The sequence below is a fragment of the Boleophthalmus pectinirostris genome, unplaced genomic scaffold, assembly GCF_026225935.1.
Source record: "Boleophthalmus pectinirostris isolate CB_2022bp ecotype Guang Dong unplaced genomic scaffold, ASM2622593v1 HiC_scaffold_1, whole genome shotgun sequence".
NCBI lineage: Eukaryota > Metazoa > Chordata > Actinopteri > Gobiiformes > Gobiidae > Boleophthalmus > Boleophthalmus pectinirostris.
In genome coordinates, this window is record NW_026570970.1 from 39,140,706 (window position 1) to 39,155,151 (window position 14,446).

The 14,446-nt window shown below is 42.8% G+C and overlaps 1 protein-coding gene across 2 annotated transcripts in view; it reads right to left on the reverse strand.

The window, feature by feature from the left end:
* Positions 1 to 14,446, reverse strand: part of LOC110164061 (protein mono-ADP-ribosyltransferase PARP14-like) — a 29,063-nt gene that overhangs the window by 10,308 nt on the left and 4,309 nt on the right. The window contains exons 5-14 of one of the 2 annotated variants that reach the window (XM_055152034.1): positions 12,555 to 12,773; positions 11,602 to 11,923; positions 8,533 to 10,510; positions 7,925 to 8,182; positions 6,555 to 6,773; positions 4,164 to 4,239; positions 3,670 to 3,816; positions 3,412 to 3,474; positions 1,468 to 1,644; positions 671 to 916 (exon numbers count right to left, since the gene is read on the reverse strand). In XM_055152034.1, the coding sequence (XP_055008009.1) occupies positions 671 to 916; positions 1,468 to 1,644; positions 3,412 to 3,474; positions 3,670 to 3,816; positions 4,164 to 4,239; positions 6,555 to 6,773; positions 7,925 to 8,182; positions 8,533 to 10,510; positions 11,602 to 11,923; positions 12,555 to 12,773 (3,705 nt within the window). The remainder of the gene's footprint in view (positions 1 to 670; positions 917 to 1,467; positions 1,645 to 3,411; positions 3,475 to 3,669; positions 3,817 to 4,163; positions 4,240 to 6,554; positions 6,774 to 7,924; positions 8,183 to 8,532; positions 10,511 to 11,601; positions 11,924 to 12,554; positions 12,774 to 14,446) is intronic. The other variant, XM_055152037.1, reaches the window with a different exon arrangement.

Genomic DNA, 14,446 nt, shown 5'->3' on the forward strand with positions numbered 1-14,446 from the left:
ATCCCTCTAATGCAGAGATAACCAAACTTTTTTCTCTAGGGGCCACATTATCTCTCCTGACTGTGATGGGGGCCGGGGTCGGGTCGGCCGTATAACAGGTTTGACCCTGATGACACTAATAAAATTCTTTGAAAACCACCACACTTTCTTTACATATCAGACAAACTGCACGCTCCTTACACTGAACAAAAAAAATAATCAGTTGTCCACTGTTATTTGAAAACTCGGCACTCTATGTCAACTTTTCATACTTTAACATGACTCTGCACTGCAGTACTCTGCACTGCAGTACTCTGCACTGCAGTACTCTGCACTGCAGTACTCTGCACTGCAGTACTCTGTGTGTGCATTGACTGTCACTGTTTGATCTTGAGCTTGGTGATGAAAATTGAAATGAAATGTAAATATGTCATGTTATGTCATCTAATGAAACTATTGCACATCGCTTCAGGTTTGTCATGATGTACTCAGTTATTGTTTTCTATCATGTTTTTGAATATTTATGGAGAGCACTGGTGATGACTGCTTGTGGGCGGAGCTTTGTACAGGCAGGGAGCAACGTTATAAAATGGTAGAAAGCTCAAAATATCCATTTAGCTGAATACTGCCTCTTTGCTCATAGTGAAATGAGTCTAACCTGTCATCTGTACTTTAAAACAATGGGACTTACATTTGATCTTGGAGGCCAGGTTTCCCAGCATGCCGCTCTCCTTGGTCTTGTCTGTGTGCGTGTGTGTGTGCGTGGGGTTGGAGGCGGAGCGCTGCTGCAGACTGTCGTGGAAATCTCGGAGCATCTGTGGCTGGAAGATCACCATCCTCACGGTCTTCAGACAAGTGTTTGGGTTTTTACTCAGAACCTCCACCACCGCGTCCAGCATGGCGTCTGCTACATTCCGCGCCGCCACGTTCCCCTGACCTGCAGTCCCAACATGAAACAGGTGTGTCAGATGCCCTCCCATCCTCCTCTACCCTACTGTAGCCCTACTGTTCTCCCACATCCCTGTGTCAGAGTCCTGCACGGGTCTATTTTTGGAGACCCACACCCGCTCGCACCCGCGCAGTACAGCACCACACCCACCCGTTAACCTGTGATTACATCAAAGTTAAATTTGCACCTGCCCAAACCTGTTACCCGTCCGTGATAAATTAGGATCAGCCCATTAGTCCAGCAGCCCAATAGTCCAGGACTACACCAGGACTAAACCAGGACTGAACCTGGACTGAACCTATGCCGTGTCATTAGTGGATTATACATAAGTACATACCACAAATCACAGAGCCGATCTCCAGGACTACACCAGCACTGGACCGGGACTACACCAGGTCTAAACCAGTAAAATTACTGAACGTTATAACCCGCCCATTTAAGCAACTATTTGCACCCGGTGCAGGACTGTCCCCTGTGTACTAATTGCCCTCCCTGTGCGACAGATTCCCTTCCACCCCATGTGTCAGATGCCCCCCCACCTGTGCCGATGGCGGGGAAGGCGACAGAGGTGAAAGAGTGCTTGATGCAGGTGAGCAGAGCGTCTCGTACGGTGGCGATGATCTTGGTGGGATTGGTCTGTCCCACCAGGTGAAGGATCTTCTTACATTTGAGGTTCCCCGGCTGCGTCAGGATCCAACCGTTGTTTGGCTGAGCTCCTAACATGGGACAGACATTAAACAATTATTATTATTATTATTATTATAAAATCAGACCTACTGTGATCGCATGTGCTCTATATTTATAATCTATGACACTCTATGGATCATTATGTTAATAATGGTTTGCAAATTTTAAATCTCAGTATTTTTCTGAAACAAAAGAAGCAAATCAGATTAACAGATTAACAAGAGGCAGATTAACGAGAGGGATCTGGCTGCAGACCTCCATCCAGATGATCCTCACGTGACTCACCTCCACAGGTCCCTGATAGTAAACAAAGAGCGGCCATGTCAAAAGTCCACTGTTTTTGGACGAACCTAAAGCCTTTTGCTGACCTTTAACCATTACAGGTTTGTGCCTAATCTTAACTAGGCTCAGGCCCTATGGCAACACATTCATGGACAAACTACATCTGACATACCTATGCTATAACATCCTTGTATATATAGGCTTATGTTGACATCTGAATATCTGTGTTTGTCTGTGATATGTTTTAAACCTCTAATGAACCTACAGCAGCAGAGACAACAGAGCAAACTAGAAATAAAATCTATTGGTAACATGTCTTCTAAGTGCGTTCATCTAAAACAGGCATCAACAAACTTGTTTCTCTGGGAGCCACATTATGGCTCCTGACTGTGATGGGGGGCCAGGGTCGGGTCGGCCGATGAAAGAATACATGCTGTTGAGCAGTCACTTCATCCGCCTTTCATCCACTGAATCCTATCTTCTCTCGTTTGCCCTCGCAAGGTAACATACTCTTTGTGTCGGGTTTCGTAGTGACGACACACATTATATTCTCTGAAAACCACCACACTTTGTTTACATATCAGACAAACTGCACGATCCTCACACTGAACAACAGAATAAACAGTCATCCACTGTTCTTTGAAAACTTGGCACTCTCTGTCAAGTTTTCGTACTTTAACCCTCACCATTTGCTGTTCTTAACTGTACTACAGTACTCTGCACTACAGTACTCTGCACTACAGTACTCTGTACTACAGTACTCTGTACTACAGTACTCTGCACTACAGTACTCTGCACTACAGTACTCTGTACTACAGTACTCTGTACTACAGTACTCTGCACTACAGTACTCTGTGCGTGCTTTGACTGTCACTGTCTGATCTCGAGCTTGTCAGGTGATGAAAATTCGGTGACAGTAGTAGTAGTAGTAGTTTCCTCATCAAAAACAGACCTGGCATTGTTTTTGTTTCATTCACACGTTTGAGTAATCCTTTATTATTTGTCTACATCTCCAAAGCTCAAAATCCTCAGATCAGCCTGATGGACCTGGCAGGTCGCTCAGACTGACCACGCCTCCCGGACCAGTTCTGAAGATGGCTTGCAGCTAGCAGTCGAAACATGTCAACAAGGTAAACACACTTTACTGCATTGTCTTTAAAAAGAACCCAAGAACTTAAAGTATATAAGAAGACAAAATGAACATCTTTGGCTCGGTGAACAGCTCCTTTCACTTTTAGTTCAGTAGAGATGGGCAATGCCAAGACACAAATCATCCAAATGATTCTAGTGAAGGTGTGTAGAGTTTAAAAAACACAGTGGAGCATTTCCTGTTTTACCACATGACATCACAAGGTGGAACAGAGTGTTTTCTGTTTGAGAGAAGAATTCAGCCTAAATCTGCAGGGTTTGTGTGTGTGTGAAACAAAACACAACTCCAGGTGTGTTTGTGAGGAGGAAACTCCATTACAGAAGTAGATCAGAAAAAAGTGCAGTATGGGCCCTTCAAGTCTCACCCAGGCTCTGACACTCGCTCTCCACAGCAGGTCCGGCTGCCTCCAGAATGGCCTTAGACACTCCTGCTCACAGACAGAACAGTGTAAAGATATATTTATCATTTCATCATTACAGGCGCAGTACCTGATTATTACTGTCTTCAAAAGGTGAAAAACAGAGCCAGTTCATTTTGAACAGTTTACAGTGGTTCAAAGTTATTCCTCACTTAACTGGTAACAGTCCCATTCTGAGCAGAGTTTGTTCACATCTAAGTGTACCTGATTTGAGGGAGAAGTTCTCATTGGACGAGTTGATGATGACATCAGTGGTTTCTTTGGTGATGTCACCGGTGACCACCTGCACTGACACTCCACCCATTTTTGCCTCATGCATCGAAGCAGAGGACACGACCTTAGAGAAGGGCCCTAGAAGACACGGAGAACTTATGACCCCTGTGGATCATTATGTTATCATTTGAACATTTTAAAACACAATCTTGAGCTAAAAACGTCGACTGGTATGTTAGAAAACAGCGGTGCCCAGTGGGAGCTGACATCACCGTAAACGTCATCACAACAAAGCAGCACCTGCTGTGGGCTCCTCCTATGAAGAGCTGCACATCACACTAGAGCAGAGCGTTTTTTTTTTTTTCTTTTTGTTTTTTTTCATTTCAAAATAAGTGATTAATACAACTTCACTCCGATAACATTGTTAAAAGCTCGTAAATGTCCAATTTGCAGAACTGGTCTGATTTAATAAACAGTGTGTGTACCTCCAGAGGGCGCTGCTGCAGCTGTAGAAGAGCCTCCTGCTTTTGGAAACTTCTTTTGAAACTCATCACTGAAAACCTGAAGAACAGACAAGATAACAAGTCAGTAACACAGGGAGAACATGCACACTCCACTCAGAGGTCAGGAGTCTAACCCACAACCTCCGCACTGAGAGGAGACAGGACTCTCAGCCCAGGCCTGTCACAAGACTTATGGTTCAATATGAAAGCTGGAACAATACTTATTGTGTGTAACTTATTTGCAATAGTGAAAACAAAAGCAATGTTCTTCGGACACCGTGAAATAAATCTGCAAACGTAAATTAAACTTGAAAATGTACCCATAGAAAGAGTACTTGACCACATATTTCTTGGTGTAACTCTTCATCACAAACTTTGTTGAAAACCCCATATTGATAAAATTAAAACCAAAATTGCAAAAGTTACAGCCTTGATGAACAAATCCAAATTTCTCCTAAATAAAAAAGCCCTGTATATAATCTACTGTGCTCTTATCTTACCCCGTTTAAGTTTCTGTGTAGAGGTCTGTGGAAATGCTTATAAAAGTAACACAGACGTATTGTTTAAATTACCAAAAAAAAGCAACACGAATAGCTCATAGAATATATGAATGCACTTTTTTGCCAATCAAAAATATTGAAATGTGGAGACCTGATAAAATATAAAACATGCCAAATCTTATTTAAACTCAACCTGCTCCCAGAACAAACATTCAAAAACTGTTCTGCACAAATGAAATGAAATACAACCTGAGAGCTCAAATGAATAAAAAAAAACAGTTCTCTGGAACCACTCTCAAGTGTCTGTGTTACAGATGTGGAGCAGACTTATAGAACAGGTTAGATGACCTTATTGTACTAACTGCACTTCAAAAACAATACAAAAATCTAATCTTACAGAAATACCTGAAAGACTAGATCCACTGTCTTCACAAGTAAACCATGACTATTAATTAAACACACGATTGTTCTGTAAATGATAAACTTCTGTGCCTTCTTTATCATTATTATTAGTGGGCCATCAGGGCCTGCAAGGCCTTCTCTGCTGGCCTAAAAAATATCTGAATCATAGACTGATGTTAATTATATTATTATTATTATTATTATTATTATTATTATTATTATTAAATCATTGCAAATGGTCTGTCTGCTTCCTTTCAGAGCTTGTGTAGTTTCCAGACATGTATTTTCATATTAAAGAATTTGGCCAATCACATTTCAGCCATCATTTGTTGCCAGGCAGAGTCAAAGTCAAAGAAGTGTCCCTGACGCCTTCACAAGTCGTTCTGCAGGCCCTCGAACACAAAAGAAATGTCCATGAAACTGTTGCTTCATCCAATCAGATTTTGAGTTGGTGTCACCAGGGCCTTTAGCAGGTGTACGACAACGTCACCGGATTCACACCCGTAGTCAGAGAGTGAACCAACAAACTGCATCTGTAGCAGTTACACCAATCCAAATTATTATCACTATGTATTACTATTATTAATGACCAATGGTGTAGTGGGGACTTTTGTGCCAGACACCGGTCCTTTCGCCAGCAGTCACCTGACGGTCTGTCCTGGTCCAGTCCTGTCCCAGTCCTGGCTCAGTCCCAGCTCAGCCCTGGTCCCTCATGTCTCAGTAAGACAGTACTGCAGATTTCATGAGTCTGTGCAGGTTGATTTCACCAGTGCCAATAGCTCTGGTTTAAGATTTAAGTTGTAGCTATTTTATATTTGTGATTTTTTTATATTTCATGTTGGGAGAAGTGGGTTGGACAGCGTACCCCCATGTACCACGCTCACTACACTCCTGATTGTGGCTACAGGAGTTATCTGTCTGTGATGCAATGGCTCTTTATACTGAATTTAATACTGTATAATAAGATGCTTTTATAATCATAAAATAGTTCTTGAGGAGTGGATTGTTTCAAACAGCACTACTGAAGGCCTAGCTGTGAAATGCACAGTCAACCACTGTTAATTTATACAACCATAGAATAAAATTTGTTTTAGTATTTACAAATATTTGTAATATTTCTTCCTGCTCCTTTTTGAAAAATGTGCTTTTCTGTTTTTTATAATGTATATATAATATGTGTATGATTATTGTTTGTGTCTTGACACAAACTTTAAATTAAAAATGAACCAATCAAGATATTTGACATTTTTCAATAACAAAGTAAGTTTTGAGCTGTAGAGAGGACAATAAATAACTTCTGGCTAATTATTGGCTCATTTGGTTATTTATTTGTTGCAGCTCAATACTGTATATTTTAAAACTGGTTTATCCTGTTTTGTGTCAGTGACATAAAGTAGTTTCAGTATTTTTCTCTGTAGCACTAGTAATCAATGGTGCTCTTAAATGTGTTCTGATGCCAGGCCTGTCTCACCCGTATGGTGTCTGTGTCTTTAGGGTACAGCACCACGTGGACCTTCTTGAGGGCCTTGGGCTTTTTCTTGCTGATCTCCAGGACTTTCTCCATGATAAGGGAGAAGACAAGAGATTTGGAGAAGCCCAGATTTCCAGTTCCCATCGCGGAGAAGGAGATGGAGGACATCCCCAGGGCCTCTGCTCTGGACAGACAGGCTCCGAAGAGGTCACTCAGCAGCTGTAAGACCAAACACCAGGAGACAGGCTCACACACCATTCATTTAAAGTCTCTGTACCTGATGTTTACTGTCTTCAAAATGTAAAATACAAAACTAGTTCATTTTAAACAGATTGCAGTGGTCTAAAGTTCTTCCTCACTTACCTTATGCATTCAACAACAACAGTGCACTTCCTGATTCTCTGACAATAAATGTATATTTAGATGCAGACAGTGCACAGTATTTTGACCTGAGCTACTATCTGTACTGGAGAAAGACAAACATATGGAATAAAATTGGGTACAGGGTCTTAAAAGCAGCACAGCCAATGGAAAACTACACAGACCCAGAGAGAACATGCAAAGTCCACATAAAAGAAAGCTGCTCTGGGACTCAAACCCGGGATCCTCTCACTGTGCTCCGTAAGGCTATAGTCCTTTAGTCGTTCAGTCGATTAAACAGTCGATAAAGTCTTAGTTGAATAAAACTCATATTACTGTAGTTGACTAATCATGTTTTTAGATGATCAGGATGTGTATGGGACACAGCAGAAAGGAGAAGTGAGTGAGTGTGGGAGCTGAAGATTTAGTATTTTTGGTCTTTACATGTAAAAAGGCAGATTAAACTCATGATTCACAAGGTTAAAGAGACTTTAGACATTTTTGATCACCATGTTACCTTTTACTGTTTTGAAAATGCTATATTAACAAAAAACAATATATTAACATGTTTTATATGTTTCACTTTTGTTTTTCTCCCTCCCTATGATCTCCACACTAAGTCACTCCCCCTTCAGAGCACTATCACTGCACAATCAGCCTGCAGCTTGCATCCTGCTAATGAAACTACTGCACATCACATCAGGTTTACCAAGTTGTTGTCATGTTTTTGATGACGGGACAATATTATAACATGGTTAAAAGCTTCAAAAAGTTCACTTTACATAATACCCCCTTTAATCTGTCTTTATATAAACACACTGTCCTCCTCCTTTTTCTGCAGAAACAGTAGTTTTTGCATGAGCTCTCCCTGCAGGTGTAGTCTTGAGAGTGCAGTTTAGGTCAGATACACAGAGATGCAGAATCTCTGTGTATCTGACATAAACTGATCATCAGGACATGTCTTTAGTCGAGTTCAGATGTACAGCTCCAGAGCTGTCTCCACACCTCACCTTCTGCTCGTTGCCTTGTCCCTGGTTGTAGTGAGGAGCCACAGCGTGAAAGACCTTCAGGCAGCTCAGGTTTCCACCCTCAGTGACGATCAGGTCCCCCACAGCCAACTGGTTCTGCCCGGTCTGGTTCAGTTGGGTCTGGACCACAGTCTGAACCATGGTCTGGAGAGAGGGGCCGGCAGCGGACAGGAGGGCAGAGGAGACCGCCCCCCGAGACAAAACCAAGTCCTGTGCTAATGTGTTCACTATAACATCCGTCTGAGGAGAGAAGAGAGAAAGAGTGAACCAGGACTGAAAGAAGATTACACCAGGTCTGCATCAGGACTAAACTAAAGTAGGACTAAACCTTGTCTAAAGCAGGACTAAGGGTGTGTCCACACCTGGTTTGGTCCAGTTTAAAACTTATGTAGACTTAGTTTTGATCCTGTTCTTGTCGTTTGTTTAATCCTTATCTAGTACAAGTTTAGTTCCAGGTTAACTCCCAATTTTCATGTGGCGAATGAACACATCTTAAAGCAGGACTGAACCAAGCAGCTAAAGCAGGACTAAAGCAAGACTAAATAACAACTTTTATTTGTTTAGTACAGATTCTAAACACTAGCATTTACCGTAGCTTTCTCCAGGTTCCCTTTGAGGATGCAGATCTCCACTCCCTCTTTGGTCAGCTCTTTGCCCACAGAGTTTTGGTCGACCGGAGCCGAAGTCGACACTGACGGAGCTGACGCTGACGGAGCTGACGCTGACGGAGCTGACGCTGACGGAGCTGACGCTGACGGAGCCGAGGCCGCTTTAGAAGAAGCAGGAACAGCGGCTATTTTGTGACTGATTCCTCCTCCTCCAAACTCCATCTTCACGGCGTCCTCCATCGCTCTCACCGCCACGTCATCATTGTTCACAAAATGGACGCTCTTCAGGCAGCCGTGTCTCTTCTCGCAGTGCTCTTTGACGGCTTTCACAATGGTTTGGGCGCACTCGTTTAGCGGAAAGTGTCGGTTTCGGCTAATCGCTGGTATGGCGATGGAGCTGCACTGGGACTGCTCCGCCAGCTCCAGGCTCCTCGTCACCGCCGTCTTCAGCTGCTTGTGGGATTCTGCTACATTTTGCCTGTCGTACTGAGGCCCGATCGTGTGGATGATGTTTTGGCACTGCAGACTTCCACCTGCCTTCGTTATTTCACACTCTCCTGGTTTGAGCTTCCCTTTTGTTAATATTATCTTATCACATTCCACTTGTAGCTGTCGGCCTGCGGCATTTAACAGTGCAGCAGACAGTCCTTGGGTGAGCTGTAAGTCTTCCACTGTCGCATTAACGACAGTGTGCACTGGGTAGCTGCACATGTCTGCTTTAGAAACTACGATCTCCACTCCATTGGGCATTTTGATCATGTAAACCGAGTTTGGTGAAAGGCTACCTAAAGGAGTATTTTGTTTAGCATCAACAACATCCACTATCTTCAACAAACAGCCTGTTTTATCGGCAATAATCGACAGGTAATTGTCATCTTTGTCCTCGAATATCTTCCTAGCCCCGTGTTTGGCGACGTTGAGTGATTCAAAGGCGACAGACGCAACCAAACTCTTGACTAAATCTGAACACTCTTCGACGCTGGCTCTCGCGCCACTCAGAGAAACGCCATCCTTTGTAAATGAAACCTGCACTTTATCTTTCATAGCATCTATCTTTGGCTTCGAGAAGAGTTGGAGGTATTCTAGTTTGGCGATAGGGTTAATGACAACACTATCTTGAATATGAGCGTTTTGTTTTAAGAAATAGTCAATCTCTAGGCTAACCTTCATCACATTTTCTTTGAACCCAGACACTACAGCTTGGTCTTTCTCTTCCCTAATCTGGACTTTCTTGTTTCCTTCATTTTCATGTTTCTCGAGTTCATCCACCAGTGATTGCCATTCGATCGTCTGCAGCACGTTACTATCCTCAGCGCTGACATATTTTGAAACAAGCACCGACTTAAAATACTCCTCTGCATCTGTCACGTCTTTCCTCGTACATGCCAAAAGCTTGATTCGATTTCCGGAGATGTCCAAAACCGCATGTTTCTGTGTCAGCAGTGCGTTCATCAGGACCTCCTGTTCACCTGATTTTAAAAACTCCAGCACATAACTGTCTACTTCTAAATTTTGACTTTCCAGCTCAGACCTTTCTTTATAAATCTCACTCTTTATGACGACGATCTCTTCTGTTAGCCCGGTAACTTTTGGAAACGGTCCGTGCATGTCGAATTTGATCTCTGGGTAGACACTTTGGAGCTTCTGTAGGAGGCCGTCTTGGGAAAGTAGCTTGAAGATGTTTATTGGGATGTCAATCTGGTCCATGACCTGCGTCTTCTCTCTGCGCGCCCGTTTTATGAGCGAGTTAATGGAGTCGCAGAGCTGTTCTTTGAGTTTGGAGATGTCCGATTTGAGTCCCACGACTTTTAGGATCCCGTTGGTCTCGTCTGGCACCATCAGGACCTGGTTTTGGTTTTTCAGAAGAGCTGAGATCTTGTCCAGACTTTCCCTCCACAGATCAGGAGGAGGGTTTAACTTATAGACCTCAAACTGCGACATGAACAGGGACAGAACCGACCTGGAGAGAAGAGAACATGTGACAGTCTGTAATAACGCCACTACCAATACCATGCACTATTTTTACAGGGGTTCTATTACTGTGGTAAATCAAGAATTCCCACTAAAATCACTGTCATTTGGTGTAATTTCAATATAATTTAGAGAAGTACAATTAATAATATTTACTACTTTGTCTTTGCAGATTATGCTCTACTCTAACTGCTGAGGAGCCACTTTTAGTGTAACAGTTGTGTTTTCTTATTTTTACCACAGCCACACCAGTATGGACATACTATTCCTCTTTTCAGTTGCTAAAATTGTGTGTCAATTACAAAAAGTCCCAATGCATGCACATGGACGCACAATTGCCACTAGAGCTGTGTTAAGCCAGTGTGGCGCCCCTGGGCACTATACCGCACAGGTAAAAATAACCCCCCATGTAATCATGTAATCTTGATTTGCTCAGTATTATCATTATTATTGTTGTTGTTATTATGAAATTAGTGTTAATGATGAGTTATGTTTGGGCATTTAACATTTGTCACAGTCACTTTTACAACACTGTAGAGTCTGGAGCCTGTCTCCAGGATTTATGATGGCCGTGTTTGACAGACGGATTAACCAGTGAGACAAAAACATGGACCATTTGTGTCTAAATAGATGAGTAAAAAAGAAGAAAAATAACACAGGGGACTGAGAAACAGTGTGGATTTGTGCAGAATCAACAGAAGCACTAAACAGTGACTGTGAGGTAAAAGCAGGTGTCTGACGCTGTGTGCTCCATTACTCTCCTGTGTTCACATATATGATGTGTCTCTTCATGGTGATAACTGATATTTGCCAAAGACATTCAAACTGAGGTCAAATTGTAGTTTGTATGTAATATTGAGTTGACAAATTCTAATAATACTGTTAAAAAGGGGAAAAAGTAAAAGAACCAGTGGTGGTTTTAATAGTTCTGGTGAGGTTTGAACACTAAAGCTGCTGCGTAAAATCAGACAAAACTTCTGCTAATTATAAAAATGATAAAAACGATTAAATGACCACAGCATACAACAGTTATCTCCAGTCTGACCAGCATATCTTCACATTACACCTCCAGAGCTTTACCTCACAGTCTCAGTCCAGTCCCCGATCACCTGCTCCTCCTGCTGCAGCAGCTGAGGCTCTGGACTCAGGCTCACAGAGTCCCGGTTGAGTTCTAGCTGGCACCAGTGAGTCTGCAGCTGTGAGCGGAGGCCCTGAAGGAGCGAGGTCCTGCTGGAGAAGAACCGGAGGAGAGCCGGATCTGTGGACTCGCACAAAGGAGCGGGCAGCCGGAGGGGGGGTCTGTCTGCACCGTACAGAGCCCGGCCCAAGCTCTGGTAAAACGGGTAAAGCTTCAGCTGCTTCTTACGGAGCTGGTGATGCTTCTGCAGCAGCCGGAGCACATCTGAGACAAGAGACAGACACAAGAATGATCACACCAAAGACTGTAGTAGAATAAGGAAGTTTGATGTCACCCACAGCATCCAAATGAAGCTCATCAAGGCTAGCAGTTATAGAGGTGAATTTGGAGTTCCATATTTGGAATTTTGGCCACAAGTATCACAGCAACCAAAGAGGCATTCCAGGTTGAAAGTTATGTCCCTTCCCGTGCACATCGTTGGTTTAGTAGGGAGCTGTCCATTAAACCTGTTGCTAACACTAGTGAGAGCGACCTTGGAGAAAGAAGGAGCCTGACTGGTCTGTTATTAACATTCATATCTTGATTAACCCACAAAATTGTGAAATAAAAACAAAACAAAACAACAACAACAAAAAAACTATAATTTAGGGCAGGTTAATGTGAATATTTGAAGTCTGACAGCAGCAGTTACAGAGAGAGGGGACTCACTTCTTCAATAGAAAGTGAAAAGACAACGTGTTTATGGAACAGAAGCACACCCATGCTCACTTCCTGTTTGGAGGTCAGTAGAGGACTGTAACGATGTGCTAAGAGTCTACGTAATAAACCAAGATGAAACCAGGACCAAACATCTGAAAGAGTTAGAGATTCCAGAGAAGAGTGAGAGCATATTTACCAGCAGGGGTAGGGAATGTGAGCACCATGCGTTGCTGCTTCTCTTGGACCTCTGCCGTCTCTAGCTCCACTCCCTCCTTCTCAAAGTACAGCCTCAGCAGCTCCTCGTCCACTGTGTCCTCCAGAAGAACCTGCCTGGTCTGCTCCAGAGCTCTCACCTCCAACGACTTGGATTTAAAGGTTCTGTTCTGAGGGCAGCGCGCCACAAACTCACTGCATTCTGGAATCATCATCAAATATTAGAATTCAACTGCAATTTACAAACAAATACATAACAACTTCTTAACAAATAATAAGAAAAAACAAAAAGTATTGATACTTTGCAACAGATGTCATCAACATGTACTGGGGGTTAGTGTTGGGAGTAACACGTTATAAAAGTAATGAATTACTGTAATGCGTTGCTTTTTGCTGTAACACAGTAATGTGGCATTACAGGGAAAAAAACAGTAATATTTTACTCAGTACAAATGTGAGTAACGCGCATTACAATGCTTTTTTAACTTGGATTGAAGTGGTGGGTTTTTCGTTTTTCTTCCTACAAATTTGCTAAAATCACAGCGATATCAGCAGCGGTGAAACACCAGAGACACGCCCGTGTAGACTGTCCGGTGACCGCGGGCAAAAGGACTGACGCAGAACTCTGCAATCTACGGGGCGAACCGCAACTGACGCCCGATCGCACCTCACTCCTCTGGTTTAGTCCTGGTTTAGTCCTGGTTCAGTAATGGTTTAATCCTGGATTAGTCTTGGTTTAGTCCTGGTTTAGTCCTGGTTTAGTACTGGTTCAGTCCTGGTTTAGTCCTGGTTTAGTCCTGGTTCAGTCCTGGTTTAGTCCTGGTCTAGTCCTGGTTAAGTACTGGTTTAGTCCTGGTTTAGTCCTGGTCTAGTCCTGGTTTAGTCCTGGTTTAGTACTGGTTCAGTCCTGGTTTAGTACTGGTTCAGTCCTGGTTTAGTCCTGGTTTAGTACTGGTTCAGTCCTGGTTTAGTCCTGGTTTAGTCCTGGTTCAGTCCTGGTTTAGTCCTGGTTTAGTCCTGGTTTAGTACTGGTTCAGTCCTGGTTTAGTCCTGGTTTAGTCCTGGTTCAGTAATGGTTTACTCCTGGATTAGCCTTGGTTTAGTCCTGGTTTAGTCCTGGTTCAGTAATGGTTTAATCCTGGATTAGTCCTGGTTTAGTCCTGGTTTAGTCCTGGTTCAGTAATGGTTTAATCCTGGATTAGTCTTGGTTTAGTCCTGGTTTAGTACTGGTTCAGTCCATATATGGTGCAAAAGTTCAGAATCGTCATGGTTATTTTGGTGAGAATAACTTAAAAGTGCTGTAATAGTAATGTAATGTCTTACATTTTAAATGCAGTAATATTGTAATGTAACAAATGACAGTATTAAGTCATAAATAACACATTTCAGTTTTAACGCAACTTGCACAAGGTGTGATGCTAACTGAAGGTCCAATTCAGTTTGAAGCTGATACTCAAATTATTTTAGCTTGGAGTTTGTTGCTTTTTTGTTTTTTTTGTTTTTCAACCCAGTCTAACCAAAAAGCGCTGACTGAGCTGAACTACAGCAGGTGATTTACGCTTCATGTGTGGTGAGGAGAAAATTCAGTTTGTCGACTGAACAAAAGTGAGTTTGGTTGAAGACGTGTCTCAGCTCATCCAAGCTGCTTCTTCAGTTCTGGTCAGACGCTGGTGGACACTTCCTTATATCTGCAGGGAGGAGCTAACTACACTGAAACTACCACAAACACTTGTTTACAGTTTCTGTTTGTTAGTTGGGCCTGTTGACCTGTACAGAGTGTGGGGTTTAATTAGCAGAACCATTCATGGTCATAATGGAGCTTCCACACCTCTGGACCTGACCTGGATACACCTGTTGTTCTCTTGTTTGTTTTGA